General features: G+C 41.5%; 1 protein-coding gene across 2 annotated transcripts in view; it reads left to right on the top strand.

Moving 5' to 3' along the window:
• The first annotated feature begins 1,183 nt into the window (after positions 1-1,183).
• Positions 1,184-26,541, top strand: part of Gopc (golgi associated PDZ and coiled-coil motif containing) — a 45,032-nt gene continuing 19,674 nt past the window's right edge. For both annotated transcript variants that reach the window (XM_036168882.1, XM_036168880.1), the window contains exons 1-2: positions 1,184-1,688; positions 26,013-26,177. In XM_036168882.1, the coding sequence (XP_036024775.1) occupies positions 1,401-1,688; positions 26,013-26,177 (453 nt within the window). In that variant the 5' untranslated portion in view covers positions 1,184-1,400. The remainder of the gene's footprint in view (positions 1,689-26,012; positions 26,178-26,541) is intronic.

The following is a 26,541-nucleotide window of genomic DNA, read 5'->3' as shown; positions in this document are numbered from 1 at the left end:
ATTGGGACTACTTTGATGAGAGGCCTAGAAGGCCATACAGGGGTCTATTCCAAGAACAGTTTACAAAATATTCTGGACTCAGTCTCCAAATACTTCTGTAGGTGAGGTGGGAGACACAAGCTCCTACCAGTCTACTCGAATTAGACTGACTGGCTTCTCTTTTCCCTTCCAGACTGTCTACTCTTAGACTAGACAGAGGTGGAGGTGGGGAGTGGAAGAGATGGGAGGCGGGATGTAAAGAAAGCCCTTGCTAAATGCTCCCCAATGCACATACCTTTGGAATTAAAATTTGTGCGAGCCTCACTAGTTTATGAGCTCAGCTTAAGTGAGGGTCTTTTCACTAGACTGTATGTCCTCAAGTGCCTCAACTGGGACATGTATTCAATTTTTATGAACATATAAAAATGACACAGGAAGGCGGCACTATACTAGTTTAGAAGATAAGCACAGCATCCCAAGTAGCTGCTTTACAAATATATGATCCGTGATATTGTAAGATGAATGCCATGTCCCAAATATTAACGCTTTCACTTTGCCTTAATACTAAGTGAAGTAAATTTTGGCAACTAGGTTGCCAAGTTAGGTAACACCGCCGAGGTGGAGCAGCTAGCATGTGACAGCGTGTAGGCCCTGAACCCACACTTGTCAACCACACAAGAATGGGCCTTTGATTCAGCAAAAACCCGGTCGTGGACAGCTTCAGGCAGTTTCTAACTGGAATGCACTGTCTGGTTTACCAAGAACAGCCAGTGTACCCACCCACCCCGCCCTAAGTAAGAACTGGAAAGCCGAAGGCAAAACGTGGCTATTGCGCATGCTCACACGGCCCCTCGGCGCTCCCACCCGAGCTCCCTGTCACCCTAGCAGCGACTTTCCCAGGTGTCTGTGGACCGGTTCCCGCCCACTGTGAAGTCAAACTGGCGGATGCCAGTCCCCTCTGCGGTTTGGAACCCTTCCTTTCCTCCCGCCTTCCCCACTCGCACGTAGACAGCGCATCGCACGGCTTCCCAGGCTTTTGCCAGTTGTCAATATGGCCGCAGACAGGCTGGCGGAGGCGGAGGCGGAGGCGGAGGCGGAGGCGGAGGCCTTTCATTGGCCAAGCTCCCGCACGGCCCCGCCCACTTCCTCCCTCTGGGCTGCGCTCGCTCGGGGCTCCGCCACGCATGCGCGGCGGGGGCGGGCCGGGATGCGGGCGGGTCTTCCGTGTGGCGCCGTCGCTGCTTCAGCCGCGCTGTCTCTGCGGCTCTGGCGCTGCGCTGCCGGCGTTGGCGGCGCGAGGGGAGCGAGGGGGCCGGCGGGGCTGGTGTGCGCTCGCGAGGGGCGCCGCGGTGCCAGCAGTTCCCTGCGCGCGGGGCCGGCGGCCAGGCTGAGCAGCAGTCGGCGAGGCCCTGGACGGCGCCATGTCGGCGGGCGGCCCATGCCCGGCGGGAGCCGGCGGCGGCCCAGGGGGCGCCTCCTGCCCTGTGGGGGTCTCCCCTGGCGGGGTGTCCATGTTCCGGTGGCTGGAGGTGCTGGAGAAGGAGTTCGACAAGGCCTTCGTGGATGTGGATCTGCTTCTGGGGGAGATCGATCCGGACCAGGCGGACATCACTTACGAGGGGCGACAGAAGATGACCAGCCTTAGCTCCTGCTTTGCGCAGCTTTGCCACAAAGCCCAGACTGTGTCCCAGATCAACCACAAGCTAGAGGTGAGCCTCGGGGGCTGGCAGCAAAGGCATTCAACCCCAGGCTGTCCGAGGGCGTTAGATTCCCATTTAACGCGCCAGGAAAACGACCCTGTAAAACTGTCCCCTGGGACACCTCTCAGCTTCGAATGTAATCGAGAGTGCGTTTAGTGTGTGTGTGTGTGTGTGTGTGTGTGTGTGTGTGTGTGTGTGAAGCAAAGGAGTGAGGAGGAGCGGGTGGGGGAGGAAAAGGATGGAGACCGACGTGTGGGGCTCCTGGGTCTGTCGTCCACCTCCCAGCATCTCACTGATAGGGAACAGGAGCTAATCACACTATCTGCCCTGTAAGTGTCACATTAACCAAGATCCTCTGTCGGGGAAATACTACCTCGGCCCTCCTTTGGACGTGTGAGTTTTGCAGACCAGCTTTGATAATGATCAAGCCAGATTGATATGTTTTCAGACAGTTGCAGCTCTGATTATTTTCATCTGATGTAGCCCAGATCAACGTCCGTGACTGTACACAGAGACATGCATGAACTTTAAGGGAAAGTTCTTAGGGAAATGGAATGGAATGTATGTTACTACCGTCCTTCTCGGTTTACATTCGCACTTGGTCCTTAAATTACAGACAGATATGTCTTTAGAGCTCCCTGTCAATATTCAAGTAACTTCCAACTTTGAGGTATATGTGTTTGTACTCTACAGTATTTTCCAAATTTTAGACATTTTAGAGTGTACAAAGACAGTCTTTTGCTTTGGTCTCTAATCAGAGGGTGGGTGGGGAGATTCCAAGACAAAAATTCCAAGCCTCCCATTTTGTGTGAAAAATTAAACGAGGGCAGTGGTACAAGATTTAGAAATCATGGTGTATTAACATTATGTGGAAAGCACTTTAGAAATAGACAGTTTAAACAGAGAAAGGTCTTTCATTTTAAACAGGTTTTAAAAATGAGATAATCTGTGATGTGTGAAGTTGTATGTGCCTTAGCTTTCCAAAGAGTTCCTCATTACTGCTAACTGTAATAATGATAGTGCCCATTATGTCCAGATTAAATGTGTATGCCAGATTTGTTTCCTGTCCTTTAGTGGTTATCAACCTTCCATATTAGTTAACTGTGGAAAACATGGTGCCACTAGTATTTGATTAGCATCTATTAACATATGTAGGATTTTACGGTTCCTTTTTGAAAAGGTTGGGATGAAAGTTTATGTAAAAGTATTAAGGATAGCTGGGCAGTGGTGGGACTTGCCTTTTATCCCAGCATTTAGGAGGTATAGGCAGGTAGACCTTTGTGAGTTCGAGGCCAGCCTGGACTACAAAGTAAGTTCCAGGACAGCCAGGACTGTTACACAGAGAAACCCTGCATCCGAAAACAACAACAATAAAACCAACCAAACAAACAAAGCATTAAGTACAGATAAGAGAAAATGTCTCTTGGTTTTTTTTCAATGAATGGTAATTACTATCAGCTGGGTTTTCAGGTAGTAAAATTGCATTTGGTGCCTTTTAAAATAGTATTGTAACTTTAAAGATCAAAGATGAGGAGCTCTTATCACACGAGAACTTACTTATCATTTACATCTTTAACCATATGTTGGTGGTAACTAGTTTTTAAAGAATAAAACAATTTCCAACTTGTTTTTTTAAATGACCCAAGGAAGCTAAACAATCGTGCTTTCCGTTGTTAGCTATAAAATCTGATTTTGAAAAAAAGAGTTTTTCTATTACTAATAGGTGCTCAACTTTTTAGAAATTCTTAAATACTTTAAGGGAATATTTTTCTAAGTACTAGATCATGCATGTTATAACTTATGCAGGTTCTCCTTATTTTCAGAAACTGTATTTACGTCTTCGGAGTCGATGTCCCATCTTAGGAAGTAGCATTATTTCTTTGAAAAAGAAATGCTAAGGCCAGGCCGTAGGGGCACACGCCTTCAGTCCCGGCATTTGGGAGGCAGATGGATCTCAGCGAGTTTGAGGCCAGCCTGGTCTACAGAGTGAGATCTAGGACAGCCAGGAATGTTACACAGAGAAACCTAGTCTCTAAAAAACCAAAAAAAGATAAGGCCTGGTGTAATGGTGCACCCCTTTAATCCCAGTACTCAGGAGTCAGAGGCAGGTGGATCTTTATGAGTTTGAGGCCAGCCTGGTCTACGAAGCACGTTCCAGGATAGCTCGTGCTACACAGAGAAACCCTTTCTTGGGAAAGGAAGGAAGGAAGGAAGGAAGAAAAAGAAATGCTAGCATATCACAATGTGAGTGTATTTTTCAGGGTGTATGCAACTCTTGATTCAGAGATCTTAGAAAATGGTGAGGGAGGTAATATTTTTTTTTAAAGATTTATTTATTTATTATGTATACGGTGTTCTGCCTGCATGTATGTCTAGGGCACTAGATCTCATTACAAATGGTTGTGAGCCACCATGTGGTTGCTGGGAATTGAACTCAGGACCTCTGGAAGAGCAGTCAGTGCTCTTAACCTCTGAGGTTAATCTCTCCAGCCCGAGGGAGGTAATTTGATTTTTGTTGTTTCTATGTATTTGCAACTATGCATGACTCATCTGTGTTCTTCATTTTTACACATGAAACATCTTATGTACTTTACGTAGAGTAGTTGTGTACTGCTGTGAGAAGACTTCTGGCTAGCCACACCTTTCAGAGTAGACCTAGTATACTATACACAGAATTTCAGGGGATGCTGTATGAACTGTTGACAGTCTACTGAGATTCTCAGTATTGAAATCTTAGAAGAGATTGTGATGCTTTCTTACTCTGTTTTAATTATGTCTCAATAAACAAATGAACTAGTTCTTTTTTTTACTATTTTGTATGGATGTTGAAATAATATTTGAAGCCGCTTACTGTTTGTGTAACAAATGTACACCAAGTTTCGTGGTTTTAGAGATTAATATTAAACCACCTTATAGTAAAATGTTTTATCTTCTCAAGACACACATAACTCCAGTGTGGGTAATTTATATCTGTAATCCCAGTACTTAGGTGGTGGAGGCAGTAGGATCAGAAGTTTAAGGCTAGCCTGGGCTACATGAAACCCTGTCTCCAAAGGGGGGAAAAAGAAAAGAAAGAAAGAAAATGAACAACCCATATAAATTGGTCTTCTGTTTCCTTCCAAATTGCCCTTTACCCAGTCGTTGTGTTTTTAGGTAATACTACACTAAAGATTAACCTAGTGGCTAGGAAAACAGTTTTACTGAAAAAAAAAAAAATCATAGGTTCCCTTTTAAATTAAATATAAGTACCATCCACATAGCTTTTTGCTGTAAGTTGTATTTGGATATATATATATATATATATATATATATAGTTGGCAACTGAAGAGAAAAAAAGTGGTGAGCCACTTGGTTGAGGCCCAGCTCGAGTCACCAGTATAATATCAATTGCAATGGCAATAATAGCCATAGAGGAACAAAGGCTATGAACCAATGCCTTAAAATAATTCACCTCTGTTTTGGAATGTAAGCTCTGTTTATTCTATCCTTTTAAGAAATAACAACAAAACAGTACACCTATGCTGGGCATGGTGGCCCTTGTCTATAATCTCAGCACTGTGTAGGTGGAGAGAAGAGGGTCAAGGGCACCCTCAGCTACACATTGAATTTAGGACCATCCTGGGCTGCATGACACCTTGTTTCCAAAATCAAAAATATACCTTCTCAGTCTTTCTTCCACAGAAGCTGAACTAGTCTCTTTATTGTTCATATTGTAATGATTTATTGTTCAAATCGTTAGTAGAGAAGTGGTAAGCCTTGGTCAGAAGTTGGGTTGACATTAAGCTGATGATACATTTGTCTTCATGCTGCTTTAAGTGTGTGCTGTTTTATTTGTTTATTGTGCAATGGTGTGTGTGTGTGTGTGTGTGTGTGTGTGTGTGTGTGTGTGTGTGTAAAAGACCATCATCAGGTATCCCCCTCATGTCTTGAGAAGGGTCTCTCTCTGAACCTGGAGCTTGCCAATTTGGTTAAACTGGGCAGGCCAGCAAGCCCATGGGATGCCCTGTCTCCGCTTGCCAGTCCTGGGGTTACAGGCACCCTTCCATGCCTGGCTTTTGACTTGGGTGCTGGAGACCTGAACTTCAGTCCACATTCTTGCAGAGCAAGCATTTTATCAACCGAACCATCTCCCCAGCTTCTTTATTTTTATTTCTGAAACAGGACCTCTTGAAATCTTGGCTGCCTCAACCTCATAATTATATCCAAAGGTGACCTTGAATCTTTGATCCCCCTATCTCCATTTCCCTGAAGAAATTACTGTTAACCTAAAGCATAATGGATTAATAGAAATTAAGCTAGGAGATACGGAAATATTATCCCACATTGTATAAGGCAGAGAAACTAGGAAATGAAAAGTACAGCGATGGGTGAGAGCTCATGGTGCATTTGACCGACACAGACCTTTCGAAAGCACTGACAATATTCTCAACTTCTTTATTTCAGGACCCCTTAGCACTTAAATTTTGGGGACCCCAGAGAGCTTTATTTGTGTGTGTGTATGTGTGTGTGTGTGTGTGTGTGTGTGTGTGACACTACTGTTGTAGAAGTTGAAAATAAGTTGTAAATATTAATATATATTAACCTGGATGGGGATGGACAGTAAGTAGGTTTTAGTATGTAATCTATGCTGGACTCTTGGGTTTCTCCTGCCTCGGCTTCCCAAGTATTGTGATGGTAGGCATGCCACCACCATATTAATGTTAATAGTATTTTAAAATTAAAATAGCTTTTTCAAAGCCAAGTAAAATTAATGAGCAGAATAACATTTTTTTCTGTATTTTTCAAATCTGTTAACATCTGGCTTAATGGGTAATAGTTGGATTCTTACATCTGTTTTTGTATTCAGTTTTATTGTTACAGCATTTTGTTCATAGGAAAAAGTATGACCAGACAGAGATTTGTAGCTTGGTAGGGAGGAGTATTGTGATAGCTCCTTCAGGCAATTGTTGATATTCTCTGGTGGTAATAGTTGGTAAGAACTCAGGATTAGAAGCAGGCAAATCCCTGTGAGTTCCTGACCATCCTGGGCTACATAGCAAGTTCCAGGCCAGCTAGGAGCGAGACTGTTGCAGAACAACTTAAAGAGGTGACGAGATAATTTCTTCTGAGGTCAGACAACATCTGGTGTGTTCAGGGTGTATGGCTATAGACATGAGATTGGGTTGTTTTTTTGGTTTTTGTGTTTTAGAGACAGGGTTTTTCTGTGTTGCCCTGGTTGTCCTGAAACTTGCTCTGTAGATCAGGATGGCCTCAAACTCAGAGATCTACCTGCCTCTGCCTCCTGATGAGATTGTTTCTTAAAGATTGGCTGTAATATAGAGTCTCAAAGCAATAAAATGAACTATTCATATAATGGGTTTGTTTTTAAATTGTTTTATTTTTAGTGTACAAAATAATGAGTTTTTTGTTGTTGTTTTGGTTTTTTTTTTTGAGCTGAGGATCGAACCCAGGGCCTGACGCTTGCTAGGCAAGTGCTCTACCACTGAGCTAAATCCCCAACCCATGAGTTTTATTATGACATTTTCATATTTATTTTATCTTTGTACTTTTTTCCTTTGTTGCCTACGTCTTTGTATTTATATCTGCCACCTGACTACCCTCCTGTACCCACCCCCACTGTTACATTAGTAAATATTGGTCTGTCTAGTAGGTTGAGTGGTTCTTTATTCAGGGATGATTTTGTAATTTTTTTTGTCATTTTAAAAATGACTTGCTGATTTTTTTTAAGGTTATCCAGTTTTTGATACAAAAATTTACAGAATATTTAAGTATTAAATTTGTTAGTGTTTCCCACGTCATCAAGAAAATCGCAGGATTTGGGGAAGTCACCAAGTTCACGATGGTGGCTTTCAAGTTTTCCAGGATTCCGGTTTTCACTTAAAAAACTCCAGTTTTATCTTTAGTCTCAAATACTGTTCTATTCATTCTCAGGAATGTATCTGCCACATTTTAATCTAAATAACTGTGGCTTGTCCCTTTTTTCCATATTTTGTCTTTGAGACAGATGTCACTATGCAGTCCAGGCTATCCTCTGATTGTGATCTTCCTGGTTTAGCCTCTTGGTGCTCAGGTGTCCATCTTCACACTCAGCTACGTGGTCTTTCTCCCATGTCAGGATGTTCGTCAAGCAGATGCCTAGGTGCTCTTTTAAATTGATTTTTATTTTTATTTTTCGAAACAGGGTTTCTCTGTGTAGCTTTGGAGCCTGTCCTGGATCTCTCTCTGTAGACCAGGCTGGCCTTGAACTCACAGAGATCCCCTGCCTCTGCCTCCCTAGTGCTGAGATTAAAGGGATGTGCCACCACCGCTCGGCTCCTGGGTGCTTTTTCTTCGGGATAACGTGTTGGTGTGCAGTGTGCATGCTTTGCCTCCAACTTATCATGTAGAAAGTTAAAAAGACATACATTCAAAGACCGAAACTTGTAAGAAGTTGGTAATTTTTATGAGTAAGTAACATTATGGTTTTTTGTGTGTTTTTTCTTTTCTTTTCTTTTTTTTTTTTTTTAAGATTTATTTGTTTATTATGTATACAGAAGAGGGCACCAGATCTCATTACAGATGATTGTGAGCCCCCATGTGGGTGCCGGGAATTGAACTCAGGACCTCTGGAAGAGCAGTCCGTGCTCTTAACCTCTGAGCCATCTCTCCAGCCCGTTTTTTCTTTTTTTGAGACAGGGTTTCTCAGTGTAGCTTTGGAGCCTTTCCTGAAACTCACTCTGTGGCACAGGCTGGCCTCGAACTCACAGAGATCGCCTGCCTCTGCCTCCCAAGTGCTGGGATTAAAGGCATGCGCCACCACCGCCTGGTTTAGGAACATTGTGTTAAAGCTGAATGCCTGCAGTGGAGAGAGTAGCAACTACCGGTGCAGTCTCTGCCCCTTCATGGCCTGTGCACACATGTCAGCACTTCACTTACTGGAGCTTTTGCATTCTTGGTACAGACATCAGCCTAGGAAAAAGCAAGTCATATTTTATTATCATGAAAGTGACCTCCACTGTGAGTGTCCCGAGTGTGAGAATGCTTGAGTAATGGCTGAAACTCCTTGCAGAAAAATGGTTACGCACCTCTACTGAGTAGTCTTTTAATTTCCTTCACATAGCTTTTAATTATGTATAATTATATGTGCAATATATATATATGTATATTAATATATAAAATTGACTTTATAGGGACCTTGGATATCTTACCTCTTTATTTTTCTGAGTCTTTAAAAAAAGATTTATAATGATGTATAGTGTTCTGTCTACATGTATGCCTGCATACATACATATAATTATTGTACTTATAAGCATTAGTTTTGATACACTTATTATTTCTTTATGGTAAGAATGTGTAAAAACTGCTCTTCCGGCTCTTTTGAAATATATACATTATTGTTAACCCTAGGCATCTAACTGTATGGTAGAACCCCAGAATGTATCCTTCCTCTCTAACTATGACTTTGTACCTGTGATTAGACTTTACTGATTCCCCACCTCTTCAAGTCCCTGGTAACCCTTGAACCTCTACTTCTATGAAAACAGTTTTTTAGGTGCCACATGTGAGTGAGATCATGCAGTATTCAGCCTGTGTCTGGCTTACTTCACTTATCGTGTTGCTTACCTCACATGTTGCTTCACATGACATTCTTTTTTAATTTTACATACCAACCACAGTTACCCCTCTCTCCCCTCCTCCTGCTCTCCCTCCATGTCCCCATCCACTCCTCAGAAGGGGTAAGGCCTCCCTTGGGGAGTTCCCACCATAAGGAATAGACTCCTTAAAGCCAGTTCATACACCAGGGATAGATCCTGATCCTACTGCCAGGGGCCCCTCAAACAGACCAAACTGCACAACTGTCTCCCACATGCTAAGGGCCTAGTTTGGTCCCATGCAGGCTCCCTAACTGTCTGTCCAGAGTCCATGAGCTCCCATTAGCTCAGGTCAGCTGTCTCTGAGGGTTTCCCCATCATGATCTTGAACCCCCTTGCTCATATAACCCTTTCTCCCTCTTTTCAGCTGGACTCCAGGAGCTCAGCCCAGTGCTTGGCTGTGGATCTCTGCATCTGATTCCATCAGTTACTGGGTTAGGGTTCTGCTGACCTGGCTGCTGGGGTTGCCCACATAACATTCTTTTGATTTGTGAATACTGTCCCATTGTGTGTATATACACCTGTGTGTGTGAGTGTGTGTGTGTACTACATCTTATATACTGTTTTTTGTTTGTTGTTTTATCCATTAATGGGTACCTAGGCTGATTTCTTTTTTTCTTTGTCTTTTTTTACAAGATTTATTTGTCGTGGATTGGAGAGATGGCTCAGCAGTGGTTAAGAGTGTCTGGCTACTGCTCTTCCAGAGGACCTGAGTTCAATTTCCAGCAACCACATGGTGGCTCACAATCATCTGTAATGAGGTCTGATGCCTTCTTCTGGCCTGAAGGCATACATGCAGGCAGAACACTATATACATAATAAATAAATAAAATCTTTAACAAAAAGATTTATCACATATGCAGTGTTCTGCATGCACATATGCCCGAACACCAGAAGAGGGCGCCAGATCTCATTATAGATGGTTGTGAGCCATAGATGTGGTTGCTGGGAATTGAACTCAGGACCTCTGAAAGAGCAGGCAGCACTCTCAACCCCTGAGCCATTGCTCCAGCCCATATGCTGATTTCTTAACTTGGCTATAACAAATAGTGCTACACTGAGCATAGGCTTCCGTGTGTGTGTGTGTGTGTGTGTGTGTGTGTGTGTGTGTGTGTGTGTAGGTTTTTGTTTGTTTTTTTGGTGTACTAATTTCATTTCCTTTGGATAGACCTAAATTGTGAATTTGCAGGTAGTTGTATCTTTGGTGTTGTGCTTCTTTGTTTGTTTGAGGAAACACCATATTGTCTTCAATTATGGATATACTATTTGTTGTTTTTCCCTCCTCCATATTCTTGTTAGTGTTTTCCTTGGCTTATTTCCGTTGGTAGTCACTATTTTAACTGGGGTGGTGGTGGTGATATTTTGTTGTTGATTTGACTTTTATTAGTTCACTAGTGATCCCTGCTGTTACACTTTTTTTTTTTTTTTTTAATGTACCTGTTTCTAAATATTTTCTGAAATGTCTACTCAAGTGTCTTGTCCATTTTTAACTGGGGTAGTTGGTTAGTTGTTGTGGAGTAGTCCTAGTTCCTTGTGTCCTTTGGATATTACTTCCCTATCAGATGTATAGTTTGCACATAGTCTTCCACACTGTAGGCTGATCTGTGGTTGTTGGGTTTTGTTTGGCCGTTTCTAGTGTGTTATAGTTCCTTCGTCTATTTTTGCTTTTGCTACCGTGTGTCTTAATTACTTTTCTTTTGCTGTGAAGAGGTACCATGGCCAAGGCAACTTATAGAAGAAAGGGTGTATTTGGGGTTTATAGTTCCAGAGGGTTAGCATTCATGACATCATGGCAGGGAGCATGGCAGCAGCAGGCAGTCAGTGGAGCTGGCACAGTAGTTAAGAGTTTACATCTGATCACAAGCACTAGGCAGAGAGAGCTAACTGGAATGACACACCTCCTCCAACAAGGCCACACCTTCTAATCCTTCTCAAATGGTTCCAACAACTGGGGACAAACATTCCATATATGAGTCTATGGGGACCACCACACTGTGCTTTTAAGGTTTTATACCAATAAAAAATCAAGAAAAGAAATTTAATAAGGCTTTAAAAAATGGACAAGTACCTGTGTTTGGTGTTGAAAGAATATTGTTAAACTGTTGATACTACACAAATGTACAGATTTAATGCAGTTCCTATCACAGTACAAATGATATTCCTCACACAAAAAAAACAAACTCTAAAATTTGTATAGAATTACAAAAAAAGCCTGAATAGCCAAAGCAGTTATGAAAGCAAAAAGGGAAATAAACCACCAAACTAGTCACCGGAACAGCAGCATAGTGACACCGAAATAGCCCAGAAATGAACCGTCCCAGTTTACAGTGAGCTGACTCGAAAACCTGCGAGAACACAGAGTGGTAAAGGACAGACTTCTTCAGTAAATGGTGCCGGTAGGAGGACGCCACGTGGAAGAGAAGTTAGGCTTGTTTTCTAACCATGTGCTTTAAAAAAAAAAGAAAAAGGACCCGGGTGGGCTGAAGCTGCTGGATGTGAAACTGTGAGAAGGAAACAGGAGCGAAGCCTGGTGACGCCTGGTGACATCGGCCTTGGGTTGTCTGCTGACCCCTTCCTTCCTTTGCTGACACAGGTGACCCAAAGACCGCCTTGTGAGGACCGCTGTCTTAGAAAATCTTTTTCCTGGGGTTGATTTAAGGAACCTTCCAGGTCAGATGTTTTCTTTAAAACACCTTTGGGGTGTTGATTAAGGTTGATCAGCTGGTTTTTGTTTTTAACTTGGTCACCCTAAGCACTAAATATTCACAGTGATCTCTGTTCCCTTACTGAAAGCTAGCTTTTATTCACGCACACCATCTCTCGCTCTCTTTCTCCTTCCCTTCCCCACTTCCCTTCCTTCCTTCTTCCTTCCTTTCCTCCACCTCTGGCAGATGTGCACACAACATAGAGAGGGTTCTTTGACCCAAGTGAACAGAGCTAAGAAAGTCTTAGGGAGTTAATCCCAGTAGTTTCCTGTTTGCTCAGAATAAAAGTTGCAGTGTAACTGAGGAGCTGTTGGCAAGCCATGGCTGCTGGGAAAAGGAAAGTCTGTTTCCCTCAGGGATTCAACCCTGACCAGCTAGAACCCTGATCAGCTACAACCCATCTCCCCCCTCCCCCATGGCAGTGCTGCATGGACTCAGTGAACCTGAAAAACAAAAGATTGAAAGAAAGAAAGGAACACACAAGAAGAGGGAATCTGGAGTGGGCTTGATGAAAACCTGCTGCATCCGTGTACAGAAGCCCTCAAGCCACACACACACACACACACACACACACAGAGAGAGAGAGACAGAGAGAGAGAGAGAGAGAGAGAGAGAGAGATGAAGCAGAACTGTATCCATCAGTTCACTTTGAATGAAAAAAATAGTGACAAGCAAGGAAAACTTAGGGCATGCAGTTTCTTTTGTAAACATTTTTTAAAGGAAATTGTTCTGAATAAAAAGCTTCGTATTATGCCAAGCAGTGGTGGCGCATGATGCCTTTAATCCCAGCAATCAGGAGGCAGAGGCAGGCAGATCTCTGTGTTCGAGGCCAGCCTGGTCTACAGCATGAGTTCTGGGACAGCCAGGGCTACACAGAGAAACCCTGTCTTGGGAAACCAAAAACAACAACAACAACAGCAAAAGCTTCCTGTTTATTTGAGAGGGAGAGAAAGGCACGGTCTACAACAATGAGGTAAAGGATCCTCAAGCTTTTTTTTTTTTTAAACTAGCTTCAAGTCTTGCTTGGCTGTGTGTCTTGGGTGAACTGTTTAAGTCCTGCTTTCCATTTCCTTAACTGTAAAAAGAAAGTGAAGTATGACAAGTAGAGGTAATAGACTTGCCTACCATATGGTGGGTAGCTGCTTGCTTTGTGGGAGTGTGACTGTTGTTAGTGCACTAACCGTATTCTGTAGTGATAGAGGCAGTTTTCCTCTGGTCCTGCTTGATAATAATACTTCCACTGTGCTGCCTGGAAATCAGGAGTGGCGGCAGGAAGGAATACAGCTGGCCACTGAGCACCTAGGTAGTCTTAGGAAAAATGCAGCTTTGATGGCATTACCTAAACATTGTCATAATCATAATAATCATAGTCTTTGGGTTCTTGTAGGTCCCTTTCTAGAGTCTGCCATGCTAAAGGGTGGCCATTAAATAGTAGGAAAGAATTTTAAATCACTACCTAAAGTTTATCTGTGATTAAATTTTCTTTGGCAGAATGCTTACATTTTAAGCAAGAATTTAGAGTAATTCTGAAAGTCTTATTCCCAAGATACAAAATAAGACTTCAGATTTTGATACCTGCATCTTTTTTTTTTTTTTTTAAATCTTATACGTATGGGTGTTTTGTCTGCTTGTATGTCTGTGAACTATGCGTGTCTGGTGGCCATGAAGGCCAGAAGAGAGCGTCAGATCCCTTGGAACTGGAGGTATAGACAGTTTCGAGTCACCCTGTGAATGCTGGGAAATGAACCTGTGTCCTCTGGAAGAGCTACCAGTGCTCTTAACCACGTAGCCATCTCTCCAGCCCCAATATTTATTTTTGTGTTGAGCAAACTAAGAGGAAATTCCTTCCTTTAATTGAACCTATGCAATAGACCACATTCAATTTGAAGACCTGTTCACAGCCCCATTTTTCTTGTCCTTCAGGATATAGTTAGAGCTAATTTGCATTTACAACTTTGTTAATGACAGATTTTTACATGTATTAATATATCATGCTATTTGTGGATTCAAAGAGAAAACCTAGAAAGAGAACTAGACTATATATGTCCACTTATAAAACACACAGCATGCCATACTCTTACTAAGAAGGCTAAAAGCATGTAGTTCCAGCTTCCAGTTTGCAAGAAATGCAAAGAATGAAAAAGTCCACTAGAAGACATTGCAAAGAAAAAAAATCAAACGTAGCATGGAAGGCAACAGCAGGAAACGAGACAAAAAAGTTGTTGTAGATTAAATTGTTGAATCTAAACTTTCTGGGTATGCTGGGTGTAATGCAAGCTATCTATATTGCTCTGAGTACATATATTATGAAAATCATTGTTTTCTTTTTATGATAATTTCAGAGGATTTCTGTTGTTTGTTTGACTTTCTAGGCCAGGCTCTTTAAAGCAGTGGTCTTCAAAGTGTGCTCAATATTGTCTAGTGGGATGTGGTTTTAAATGTTTATACTTTTTTCTTTGGTGGATAATTTGTTGAATGAGGCCTGTCCACCATCTTTATGGTATTGGAAAGGTTTTTCTTGTGAGTTTTTTTTCTGTTGAAGATTTATCGAAGGCGATAGAAATGTCACTGAGGACTGGTGGTAGAGTGCTTGTCTAATACATGCAAGGTCAAGTTTGATTCCCGGTGCCGAAAAATGAGAAACAAAACCTGCTACATACTCTTATAGCTAATGATGGAAATGAAATATTGCTCTCTAGACATGATAGGATAAAAAGGTAGATTATTTTTTAAAAGAACTTTTAAAAGAACAACTTGTTTAAAAATGTTTTATATTGCTATGAATTTTAGTCTATTGATATAAATTTGAAATTAATTTTGTTATACTGTATATATATTTCTACTCTCATTTAAGGTATTATGTTTATTTAACTCATTTAAATTGTAGTGGATAATTAAGAAATGCAGATTAATAATTAGTCTTCTGTGATAGACAAACTTATAGTCATGTTAAGATTTCTAGGTATATTTCTAGATATATTTCAGTTAGGTAGGTTTACTTCAAAGACTTAAAGACTATAGAATATGGCATTTAAAATGTTTTAAAAACTTAGATGTGAACAATGAAACACGTCTGCTCCTGGCAGCGCCGATTTACTTCAAAAAGAAAGATGGGCATTGAAGACATTCTATATGGAGTTTATCTTCTTGGCACAAAATGACCATTTGGGCAAGAAACTGTTCTTGCTTAGACTGCTTGACAAAATGTTGTATTGACTGGATATGCAGGACCCACGGAAAAATGACCACTGAATTTGCCAAAACAAGGCGAAACAGTCCTTTGGGTTCCTGCTTTGCAGAGGAGACTGCCAAACATTCTACAGGACACAGAGAGAAGTGACTGAAAGACTCTAAGCCTATAGGCAGAAGATGGATGCTCCAACATTACAGAAGAACTTTGGGTGACTATCCAGGCAGGCAGCTGTCTCTGTCATTTCCAGAATTTTTGGAAGTTGCTTACAGTGCACTTCCTATTTACTTAGGTAATATTATATCCTGGGGTCTTTGATGTAGTTGAAGACTAGATAGTTATAATCATAATTTTCCTTGGTTATGGTAAAAGATAAACTTTAGACTAACAAATATAAAATAGATGATAGAATATTTTCTTTAATTTTGCCAAATACGAAGAGATTAGATATTGTAACTGTAATTCTTGCTTGGAAACTGTTTTGTTATATGTAACTTTACTATGTTAAAGTTAAAACCTTTTTGATTAGACAGAAAAGGGGAAGTGCTATGGGATGTCTTTCTGTATGCTATGAATATGTGTTGCTCTGATTGGTTGATAAAGAAAGCCATTTGGCTTATGGCAAGACAGCTTAGAGGAAGGCAGGAATGGGTTAATTAAGAGAGAAGAGCTAGCTAGCAACTTACAGTTTGTAAGTAAAATAAGTCTCTGTATGTATAATTGGGTCCAAACAGCTGCAGGACCAGGCAGGGCACGGAAAACTTCCAGCTACACTGCTCTATTTTATATATTACATATGTTTATTACATATGATTCACTTGCTAGTATTATCCCTTTAAGCATGTAATTTATAATGAAATTTATCCCTAGTTTGACATTATAATGTCTAGATCAGTAGTTACTAACTAGTGTGATGAGGCCATTGTGTGTACTTGAAAAATGGCTAGTTCTGATTGAGATATGCTACACAGATATCTTCATAATGGACCTAAAGACTTGGTATAAAAAGTGTAATGTGTCAGTAAGTGTTAAATATGTTGTGTTAAATAAACTGTACTACAGAAATTATTTCACTGGCTTTTTTATATGTGTGTGTGTGTGTGTGTGTGTGTGTGTGTGTGTGTGTTTAAGATAGAGTCTGAGGTAGCCCAAGCTGAGATTAAATTCACTTTGTAGCTGAGGGTGCCCCCCCTTTTACATTTTTACATTGCATATGGATGTCAGTTCTCCCTCCCACCATGTTGGTCTCCCAGGGCTTAAAATTAGGTTGTCAGGCATGGTGGCAGTTACCTTTACTGAACCATCTCTCTGGCCCCTTTTATTAATATAGTTATCAGAAATATTTAAATCAAATGTCTGGCTGTTTCTTTTGCATAGTGTTAGTCTAAACCAGTGGTTATCAGCCTTCTTATCATTGTGATTCATTAATACAGTTCTTCATATGGTGACCCTCAACCATAAAATTATTTCGTTGCTACTTCATAACTGTAATTCTGCTGCTGTGGTATGAATTGTAATGTAGATATCTGATATGCAGGATATCTGATATGCGACCCTGGAAGGGTCAGACCCACAGGTTGAGAGCCACTGGTCTAAAGTATCATAGCACCCCTATTATAGTAAAAGTAGGAATGAGAACTTGTGATATAAGGAAAAGTGTGATGAAAGAACGTTTGTAAAAAAAAATTTAACTTAAAAAAGGGAAACTGGAATCACAAATAAAACCCAACGGTGGACTGCTCACCAAAACTAGATGTGAAGGTTTCCTCTCAAATTCCAGAGTATAGTGAGTTGCAGTAGCAGGACCTGCCCACATCTCAAGTGGAAAGATTCCTGTGTGGCAGAAGGGATTCCAAGGAGCCCAGACACAAGTCACCAGCAGATGCCAAAGGGAGAGACAGGTGACAGAGGCCAGAGAAGTGCCTATAAACAACAGGAAATCCAGTCAGGGTGGTGTGGATGTCTCACTAACAAACATTCCAAAGGTCTGAGGATACTTATAGGTTTTTAGAAATTTTCAACCAAAGCTGCTTTTGTGTGTGTATGAGGTAGAAAGAAAGGGTTTATTATTTATTTAAGGATGTGTGGATAGGTGGACATAAGTCATAGCCTGCATGTAGAGGTTAGAGAACAACTTCTAGGAGTCAGGTCTTACCTTCCACCTTGGTTGTTTATTTGTTTATTGAGATAGTGACGGGGTTGGGGGTTTAGCTCAGTGGTGGAGTGCTTGCCTAGCAAGCCCAAGGTCCTGGGTTTGATCCTCAGCTCCAAAAGAGAGAGAGAGAGAGAGAGAGAGAGAGAGAGAGAGAGAGAGAGAGAGAGAGACTGACTGACTCATAGTATATCCCTAGCTGGCCTGAAACTCACTATGTAGATCAGGCTTGTCTCGAACTCAGGCAGATCTGCTGCCTCTGCCTCCCAAGTGCTAGAATTAAAGACATATGCCATGCCCATCAGTTTTGCCATCACCTTGTTTTGAAGAAACATCTGTCTTGTTCTTTCTGCTGATGTGTTACATAATCCAGGGTCACTCTCTCTCTAGCTTCCAGATGATTCTGTCATCTCCCATCTCCTTTTAGGAGTACTGGGATTATTATGTGTGCATCCTTACACATCTGGCTTTTATTAAGATTCTAGAATTTAACTCAAATATCAGATTTGTGCAGCTAGCATTTAGACCTAGTCATCTCCCCAGCCTTCCTTTATGTATATATTTTTGAGATAAGGACCTTCATTGAGCCTGAGACTCATCAATTAGACTATGCTGGCTGGCCAGTCACCTTTAGGGATCCTCTTGTCTCTACCCTATTTTCTATATTGCTGGTGGGAGCTCAAGATGATTCTGCATCTGAGGAGTCCATATGGAAGTCAGTTCAACAGTTCCTTTAAAAGTTAGTCATAGAAATATCAATGAACCCAGAATTTTCACTTCTGGGTATACTCAAAAGAATTGAAAACATAAATAGGTGTACATGTATGTTTATAAGAGCACTGTTGATGTTAGCTGGACCTTCATAGCAAAATGGCCATCAGAAGAACAAAGTATTGATATGTGCTGTTAACATGCATGAGTCTTGAAAACAGTATTGTAAATTAAAGAAGCCAGGCATAAATGGTTTCATTTATATATAAAGTACCTGGAATAGGTAACTCTGTAGAAGAGAGAAAATGCACATTAGTGGTTACTGGAAGGCTGGTAGAAGTGGAGAAGCAGAGAGAACTCATTAGTGAACATGGGCTTTTCTTTTGAATGGTTACAGATACTTTAAATGTTGTAATACCACTGAATTGTTTTAAAATAATGATTTAATGCTATATAAACTTTACCACAGGGGAAAAAATGACTGATGAATTCACTGTTTAAATGCTAAACCAACTGGATGTATCAGCTCAGGCCTCTAATCCCAGCACTAAGGAGGGTAAGGCAGGAATATCAGGCGTTCAAGGCTAGCCTGGGCTACAGATGGAAATAAACTACTATTGATTCTGTACATTGAAGTGGACCTAGGACGAGATATATTTTAGTAGAATGCCACAAAAGTAACTGGGAATCTAAAAAAAACAAGTCACTTCCAAGGGAAAAATTAGCACTGGATTCTTAGTGGCAGTGTTTTATACTGGAGGCCAATAGGGTAGCATATGTAGATACTCAAGGAAAGAAAATGTGAGCCAAAGACTTCAAGACAAAGTTCATTGTAAAGCACATGCAAAAGTGAGCAATGAGGGAAAAAAAATTAAAACCACAGGTAACTGCCTTTACCTCTTTATCAAGGTAGCTAACATTTGAAAAAAAAGACTGGCAATCACATACAGACGAAGAGGTGGAGCGTAGCTCTCATACTTGGTGGGCATGATGGTGCCTACAATCCCTTGAAAAGGTGCTGGGCCTTTTCTCCTGAGCTTTAGCACACACAGTTCTACATCTGGACAGTCAAGAAGCCATGGGTCAATGTTGAGAGGCCCTGCTGGTCAGAGGTTACAGTCTACCATGGCTTGCCAGCTCTCTCCCAGCTCGATACAATATGGAGGACACTCTCCACCCCCTCCAGAAGGCTTCCTGTTCTCTACCTTGTCTTATTTGGAGAATGTCTCTAGACCCAGATGCCTGACTTCTCTCTAGTGTGACCACCCCCCTTACCGTCCCAATCCCCTATATGCCTTATACTCTGGAATAAAGCTGAGCTGTCTCACTGAAGCTGTCTCTCAGAAGGCTATTTCATTGTGCTCACAGGCCACACAAAGCTCTCCGTCGCCATTTCTGCCCCTTTGTCCTCATGGACTGATGGCCAACAGACCTTGAGGGAAAAGGGGACCCCACAGGTCAAATGTAGGTAAAAATAATTTGATCTACTCAACTGTATTCCCTAAATGATACACTGTAACCCTGACCTTTATAACTTCTGTCCTAATGCCAATGATACACTGTAACCCTGACCTTTACAACCTCTGTCCTAATGCCAATGATACACTATAACCCTGACCTTTACAACCCGTGTCCTAATGCCAATGATACACTATAACCCTGACCTTTACAACCTCTGTCCTAGTGCCAATGATACACTGTAACCCTGACCTTTACAACCTCTGTCCTAGTGCCAATGATACACTGTAACCCTGACCTTTACAACCACTGTCCTAATGCCAATGATACACTGTAACCCTGACCTTTACAACCAGTGTCCTAATGCCAATGATACACTGTAACCTTGACCTTTACAACCTCTGTCCTAATGCCAATGATACACTATAACCCTGACCTTTACAACCTCTGTCCTAGTGCCAATGATACACTGTAACCCTGACCTTTACAACCTCTGTCCTAGTGCCAATGATACACTGTAACCCTGACCTTTACAACCTCTGTCCTAGTGCCAATGATACACTGTAACCCTGACCTTTACAACCTCTGTCCTAATGCCAATGATACACTGTAACCTTGACCTTTACAACCTCTGTCCTAATGCCAATGATACACTGTAACCCTGACCTTTACAACCTCTGTCCTAGTGCCAATGATACACTGTAACCCTGACCTTTACAACCTCTGTCCTAATGCCAATGATACACTGTAACCTTGACCTTTACAACCTCTGTCCTAATGCCAATGATACACTGTAACCCTGACCTTTACAACTTCTGTCCTAATGCCAATTCTAACAGTTCTTAAGTTGTACAGACTTTGAGTCTGGTTAATTTTGGTGTGTGATGGTTTTATTTCTTTGCAATTTTTTAAAAGATAATAAAGTTTATTTAAAAAGAAAAAAAGAATGCTATAACAGTTGTTTCCATAGCATTTACATGAGTAATCTAGAGGTGACTAGAGGTATATAGAGCACATAGGTTATATGTAAATATTAGCCATTTTCTGTAAGGGTCTTGGAATCAATCACAAAACAACTGTTTCCATTCTGTAACCCAGAATTTCCCTCTTAGACACACACAGTCAAGGAAGGCAAGTGTACTCTATATGTAACAAATGACAGGTTGTTTTATCCTTTTCATACCTATAGCCACAAGGGGTACCCATTGAAAGTAAAAGAAATTGACAAATTGTGTCTTAGTGAAAATCACATGAAATGAAAATAAAGTATAGCATAAGTGAATCTTTTTTTTATTCATTTCTTATGTATACAGTGTTCTGTCTGCATTTCACACCAGAAAAGGGCGTCAGATCTCATTATAGATGGTTGTGAGCCATCATGTGGTTGCCGGGAATTGAACTCAGGACCTCTGGAAGAGCAGTCAGTGCTCTTAACCTCTGAGCCATCCCTCCAGCCCCTGCATAAGTAAATCTTAAATGCACTCTTGAAACAAAAGGCCAGATAGTGAATGTGCCCTGTATGATTGCATTTGTGTAACATTCAAAAACAGACTGCTCTTTTTTTAAGTTGTGTGCTATTAAATAGATATGCTTCTTTTTGACAATATGTGAGTTGTGTATTGCTCCGATGTAAGGTATACCTGAATAAGAATGTTATGAAAAGGAGGGAAGGGCTGGGGATGTAGCTCCAAGGTAGAGTGTTTACCTGACATACACAAGGGCCTGAGTTGTTCTAGCACCAACGGTGACAGCAACAACAGAGAATAAGAAGGCCTGGGTAATGGAGGTGTCTGTAGGAAGCAAAGAAAGAAGCAGTGTCTTGCTGTGATAAAATAATCTGCCAGAGCTGGGCGGTGGTGATGGCGCATGTCTTTGATCCCCAGCACTTGGGAGGCAGAGGCAGGCAGATGTCTGTGAGTTTGAGGCCAGCCTGGTCTACAGAGTGAGTTCCAGGATAGCCAGGACTACATACAGAGAAACCCTGTCTTGGGGTGGGGGTAGGGGTGGGAAATCTGCCAGGTGCCATGCATGGTTGTACACCCCTGTAATCTCTGCACTTGGGAGGCAAGGACAGGGGCAGCTCTATAAATCCAAGACCAGCCTAGTCTTCATGTAGTTCCAGTCCATCCTGGGCTACATAGACCCAGTCTAAAAACAGTAGCAATAAAAACCCTCCCAAGGTAAAGGCACCTGACACACAAGCCAGAAAGAGCTAGCTTTCTTCTGTTCCAGAACTCATGTCCAAGTGGAACAAGAGAACTAACTGGACAAAGTTGTACCCCGTGATAGTACTAATAATAAACCAAATAAAAATTACAAGTTTCTTCCCTGGTAGAAACAACTTGAGGAAGAACAGGTCTTTTCTGTGTCACGGTTGACCTTACAGTCCATCATTGTGGGGAAGTCACGGCGGCACAGCTGGTCATATTACATCCGTAGTCAAGGAGCAGAGACCAGCAATTGCTTGCGTGCAGTGCTCTGCAGAGTTCTGCATTTTATACTGTGTAGGACCCTCTACCCAGAGAATGGTTCCACCTATAATTAAGATGGGTCGTCCCACATGAATTAACAAAAACAAGATCACACACACACACACACACACACACACACACACACACACACACACAGAGGCCCATCTCCCAGGTAATCCTAATTCTGTCAAGTTAGCAATCAACACTAGCCATCGCATGTGACAGTATTTTTGCCACCACATTTTGACTAGATGTCCTCATGTGCTATTTTTTTTTCCTCTCCTTCTCAGACCACCCCTGACTAGTAACTTCCCAGGTCCCAGGCCCTACATTCTCTTCTCCATGTAACTCTGTGTTGGGATATTATATCTCTGCTCCCAGTTCCAGTGCTAGTCTCTCAGCTTTGCACTTCTGGTGTTCTTCATATTGTGACGTATGACACAAAGATCGGCATATCTAAGACCTTCCTCCTAAGTAAGCTCTTAATCCTAATGTAACTTCTTGCATCAATGGCTGCACCTTGGAAACGTTTTTGTCTTGTTCTGGTTTTGACCTTATTTTTGCATGTCTTGCACAGAGTATTGCTAGCACTGTTTTTAACATTATAAAATCCTTTATTTCCATTTATAAAGTCACCTTGGTAGATTTTTTTAGAAAGCCAAACAGGATTGCTACCGTAAGTTGATTTTCCTTGGAGCCAAGGTAACTCATGATTTGTTTGTTTGTTTGTTTGTTTTTTCTATGACAGTATAGTTCTCTGGCTTTTTAATTTTTAAATTAAATATTAAATTTTCAAAGTCTTTTGAGTTGAATAGGAAAGAAAGGTGTAGGTGCTGACTAGTTGGGAAGAGCAAACGTAAGGGCTGTGTGCAGTACACAATGGTAAAACACTTATCAGCTGTGCAGAAACAGACCCTTCTAATGGCATAAGCCCTCTTGAGAGGCCTCTCTGCTATAACTGAAAACTTAACGGTTAACTCTGACACTTAAGCTCACTGTGGTCTCAGCACTTGGCACGTTTGCACTTACAATAATTGCTCCACGGGGTCAAAGGGTAGTTTTCTGACAAAAACATCCCATAAATTGAGATTTGGGCTCCTGTATGAGGTCTTGCAACTGAATGTGAGGGGCTCAAGAAATTGGAGAACAGTAAAAGGCTTCTGAATGTGCAGCAACCAAAAGTGAATTCAAACTCAAACACATAGTGAGCCCAAGGTGCTCTGGCAGCACCTGCCGGTATTGCCTCACACAACCTTACGGCAGCCCTGGTTCTGAGTCCACACACAGTGTGCACTGTGCACACTGCTGCACCACACAGTGCCGAGGAACATGCCTGAAGCACCTTGGCACAGATGCAGGTTATGATTGATAGTGCTCTTACAGCACACATGGTTTTCTGTTCATACAGATATGTACAGCTTACCTACAGAAAACAAAAACTTAATGTTTTCCCGTTACCATTCTTCAGCATATAAAACTCAAGCCAGTATATACCTAGATTATATTGTGTTGGAATGGTAGATCTCAAAAATTGGTATTTGAGTTTCTGACTTTAGTTTCATTTAAAAAAAAAAAAAAGTAACTGGGCGGTGGTGGCACATGCCTTTCATCCCAGCACTTGGGAGGCAGAGGCAGGTGGATCTTTGCGTTTGAGGCCAGCCTGGTCTACAGAGTGAGTTCCAGGACAGTCAGGACTGCTACACAGAGAAACACTATCTCAAAAAAGAACATGAATGGAATGGAATGGAATGGAATGCAATAGAATAGAATAGAGAAGAATAGAATAGAATAGAATAGAATAGAATAGAATAGAATAGAATAGAATAGAATAGAATAGAATAGAATAGAATAGTTGAGCCAAGGAGATGGCTCAGCAGATAAAAAGCACTTGCTGTACAAGCCTCACAGTTTGAGTTTGGATCCCTTGAGCCAGTGTAAAATTGGTTGGGGGGTTGGGGAAAGATGTCAGGCCAGGACAAGAGAATTCCCTAGAAGCCCAGGGTAGATAGCCCGGAATGTGCAGTGCAGCGAGCGGCACACAAGAGAGGCTCTACCTCCAGGTGGAAGGTGAGGACCAAACCCAACGTTGTCCTCTGACCTCCCCACACATGTTGCAGCACTCCATACTGACATGTACACACATACAAATAAATGAATAAATAAATATTTTGGAGGCTGCAGAGATGCTCAGTGGTTAAAAGCACTTGCTGGTCTTTCAGATGACCCAAGTTCAGTTCCCAGCACCCACGTCAGGTAGCTCACAACCAACCATCTGTAACTCCAACTCCAGGAAATACAGTATGTTCTGGCTTTATCAGGTATGCAGGCACATCTGTGGAACATAGACACATAAATAAAAATAGTAGCATTTTAATTACTAACATTTTTTATTGGTAAATGAGTTTTGACTTGGGATTAGGAAAGAATTTCCAGCAGCTTCTGAAATAGCCCTAAGCGTACTTCTGCACACAGAACCATAGTCTCTGCATTGACACTTATCTATCCAATCAGAGTATTGATCAACTCTGAAAAAGTTGAAGGTGCACTACCTACAGCTTGGCCAACCTCATGACATCTTGTCACCTATGAAGTCACAATTGAGAACTGTGTATTCTAGTTCCAAAAAAATTCTTATGTTTTAAGTATGTTTACCATTTTGCCATTTTATGTTGGGCTGCGTTCATAGCTGTTCTGAACCACATGTGACCACCCATGGGCATGTGACCCATGTTAGGCACACCTCCTGTGTCTTATAGTATCACACCCTTAGTCAAGAACTATGTAAAAATAAATACCATACCTCATTATGCAAATTAGTATTGGTCTTTAATAAATGGAGGATTGTTTAGTTATTGTTTCAAAATAAATTTATGATTTATTACCAGGAAATGTTTGTGTATTTATCTTATATACCTACATACCTGGGGTCTTATTAAAAATCCAGTGCAAAAGGTTGTAAGAAAAGGGAAAGTAGGAAGTGGAGGGCAGGCATAAGCTCAACATAGAATATATGCTTGTGCGAAAATGTCCGTACGTAACACAGTGCCATACACAGTGAATACACACAATAAAATTTAAAAATAAAGAGCAGCGGGTACAGTTCAGTTGGCATGCATGAGGACCAGGATTCAGTCCCTAGTTACACATAAATGGAACATGGAAATACACATCTAATCTGAGCACCAGGAAGTGGAGGCAGAAGGATCAGAAGTTCAGAGTCATCCTCAGCTGCATAGCAGGTTCAAGACGGCTTGGACTAGAAACCATTCGAATTAATGGATGTTGCAAGTGGGAAAAGTTCCAGAAGTCTAATGTAGGCTGATGGTTTCTGGGTTGAAGACAGAATCCCACTAACATGAAGGTGTTAGTGAACCACCACAACACATACTGTCTGAACGGGATGATGAACACTTCTGTGATTTCAAAAGCTTTGAAGTCATCTTTATCATGAAAAGCCTTTGAAAAGGGTTGTTAGAGTAAGCTGTGTAAAATGGAAGTAACCTCTTACTAGAAGACACTGCTTCAAGTAGAGTTAGGATCCTGCTACTTCTGTTTTTCACACTTGGTTTCTGGTCAGTTTAAATTTTTTGTTTTTTGTTTTTTCGTTTGTTTTTATTTTGTTTTGTTTTTCAAGACAGGGTTTCTCTGTGTAGCTTTGTGCCTTTCCTGAAACTTGCTCTGTAAACCAGGCTGGCCTCGAACTCACAGAGATCTGCCTGGCTCTGCCTCCTGAGTGCTGGGATTAAAGGTGTGCGCCACCACCGCCCGGCCAGTTTAAATTTTTTTAATTGCATTTTGTTTATTTGTGTGTGTGCATGTGTGCCCTGATGATCAAAGGCGGTAGCGTGTGCTTTTACCCACTGACCATCTTTCCAGCCTTCGTTAGTTCAGATGGGTATTTTGATCAGCTAACAGTCGGCTAGTGTTTATGTTTCCATTTCAAGGGTTATCTTTTTGTCATCCTTGAATAATAAAGGAAATTAAGCGCCTTTAATGTTTCCTGTTGCTCTGTAAGGCTCAACTGGTCGATCTACGCTCTGAACTGACAGTGACTCAAGCAGAGAAAGTTGTCCTGGAGAAGGAGGTCCACGACCAGCTTTTACAGCTGCACTCTACACAGCTTCAGCTGCATGCCAAAACTGGGCAAAGTGCCGACTCTGGCACCATTAAGGCAAAGTTGGTAAGTGAACCATGGTGGGCAGTGGTGCTTTGGAGGGTGTCGAGATGGTGTTTAGCGGAGTTACAATTCTCAACTGTTGTGTTCATTGTGAGAATTTAGGCAGTAGAAAGTTTATGGTCATCATGTTCACCAGTAGCATCTGTGATGATATCAATAGCTACCTGATAGAACAGAAAAGTCTCTATTTTAAAATCTTGGTATAAATATATTTAAAGCGTATTTGTGATATAACATAAACAAATTTTTGTTCTACTGTCTGTTGGGGTTAAATTCAGCTGCTGTAGCAAAAATCCCGAGTGGCATTGAGATTGTTCTTGAATAGTGTTGTTGATTTTTTTTTCCTCAGCTAACCCTGAGGCAGGCA

This window comes from Onychomys torridus, chromosome 19, assembly GCF_903995425.1.
Source record: "Onychomys torridus chromosome 19, mOncTor1.1, whole genome shotgun sequence".
In the NCBI taxonomy this organism is placed as follows: Eukaryota; Metazoa; Chordata; class Mammalia; order Rodentia; family Cricetidae; genus Onychomys; species Onychomys torridus.
The sequence above is the reverse complement of the archived record's forward strand: the minus strand, read 5'-3'. Positions and strand labels throughout refer to the sequence as shown.